Below are 1,912 nucleotides of genomic sequence, written 5' to 3' on the forward strand. Positions count from 1 at the left end.
AAGGTCGCATTCATTGACCTGATGTCTACAGAGTTCCCCTGATTGCACGAGCTACCTTGCAGTCTTTGCCTGTTCTAGCTCTTCATTGAGAAAACATTGCCATGATTCCAACGGCCAGTCCCAGTCAAAATCACCTAAGAACACAACTCCTGATAAATGGAATCCACTCTGCGGACCACACAGACACATCCTCTGCACCTCTGAGATGTTACTTTGGGAATAAAAGGAGAGAGGCAAGACTCACCCCCGCTCCCCGCTCCCCGCCCCCCTGCCCTGGGTCCTGAGATGTCTGTCTCCTGTCTTTCCCATGAGTCATATCTACGCTCAAGAAACACAAAGAGGGCTAACTCAGGGGGAAAACGGAGCTTTATTTGCAGCTTACGACAATGAACCGTAGATAGGAAAGTGTTAGGGGTTACCTTTGCTTGATGGCAAAGTTTCTGATACTGACAGAAGGGAAGGTCTCTCTGCATTTTTCTGTCAACTGTCAGAAATGGGTTCAGTGTCAGGTATGTAGTAAAACTTCTACTGCCAATAGACTAAAACTTAATCGTGTAGAGGATATTAAGTTACAGGCATGTTCTTAATCTGAAGAATGAGCCGTAGTCTTCTTGGGCCCAAAACGTTGTCGAAGGTGCATAAATATAGCAGCCAAAGGTAAAAGCAAAAGAGACAAGCTAAGAGTCACAACCAGTGGCAAGAAAACTCTTCTGGCGGATGCCGGGCCACTGTCAACACTACCTCCATTGCCTCTGTGTAGGCAGTAGGGTGGGGACCACCCATGGCTGCAGTGGCAGTGATGCTTATTATTGCAGATCCCATTCATGTTGCAGGTGTCAGGCAGGCAGACTTGTGACAGGAGAGACAGACTGACGCACCTCTTGTGTATGCAGAGCTTTCCTGGACCACACACTGTGCCATCTTTCACTTCACCAGCATCAGGTGTATTCATCCCTAAGTGATAGTCGATACTCCAGCAGGTGACATCATTGATGCGGGTGTACTGCAAAGTTGAGTGATCCCTCAGGTGGGGAATATCTCCCACATTCTCACACTGAATTCTCCCACAAAAGCTGTCTGAAATAGGACATTTTAGGTATGTTGTGCCATTGATGCCACAGTGGCCAAAACGATTTCCCTGGGAGTTGATTTCTTTGGAGCAACTCTGGGATGCACTCTTTGCACCTTCACCAAATATCTCCCTGCACTGTTCATCATGGTCATTACAGCTCTTTTGATAGCAGTAGGCACGCTCACTACAGGGAATCCCATCCTGCACATATACATCTTCTGGGCACTGATGGGATGTGCCATTGCACCACTCCGGAAGGTCACATTCATTGACCTGACGTCTGCAGAGTTCCCCTGATGGCATGAACTTGCAGTCTTTGCAACAAAGCCCAAAAGCACAAGCAGCCCCAGGCCTCAGCGTGCAGTTCAGCAGACAACAGGGATCTTGTTTACACTGCTTTACAGATCCACAGTCACACTTCTCTTCTCCTTCAACCACACCATTCCCACAGTGCTCCAGCATAAAGACTGTCCCTGGAATTGGAGGATTGTGCAGACACGATCCCTGGTTGAAAGCGGTCTTTGTAAAATCTGCATAACTACAATCGGTGAATCTCTCTGCTGGCACTCTGATAGCATTCATGATGCAAGCACTTTGCCCACACAAACAGGAGTCTTCATCGTGCTTCATTCCCAAAGTATGACCCAACTCATGAGCTACAGTGAGGGCAAAAACAGACCAGGGGTCTCCTCTGAAATTATTAACTCCGCAATTGAGAGGAGGACGACATATTCCTGCAACATAGGCTATACCAAGTACACTTATAAGTGAACTTTTAATGAAAATATGTGCAGCATCATACTGTAGCTGGGAAAGACCGATTTGTTGCCACTGAGAGAA

General features: G+C 47.3%; 1 protein-coding gene across 1 annotated transcript; it reads right to left on the reverse strand.

Moving 5' to 3' along the window:
- Positions 1–415: 415 nt before the first annotated feature.
- Positions 416–1,909, reverse strand: LOC125136750 (disintegrin and metalloproteinase domain-containing protein 21-like; the record flags this gene model as incomplete). The annotated part of the gene is made up of 1 exon (XM_047797541.1): positions 416–1,909. A coding segment is annotated over one exon (1,326 nt), but the record flags the coding sequence as incomplete, so codon positions are not given.
- Between the last annotated feature and the right edge of the window lie 3 nt (positions 1,910–1,912).

Source organism: Phacochoerus africanus, chromosome 9 (assembly GCF_016906955.1).
Source record: "Phacochoerus africanus isolate WHEZ1 chromosome 9, ROS_Pafr_v1, whole genome shotgun sequence".
Lineage (NCBI taxonomy): Eukaryota > Metazoa > Chordata > Mammalia > Artiodactyla > Suidae > Phacochoerus > Phacochoerus africanus.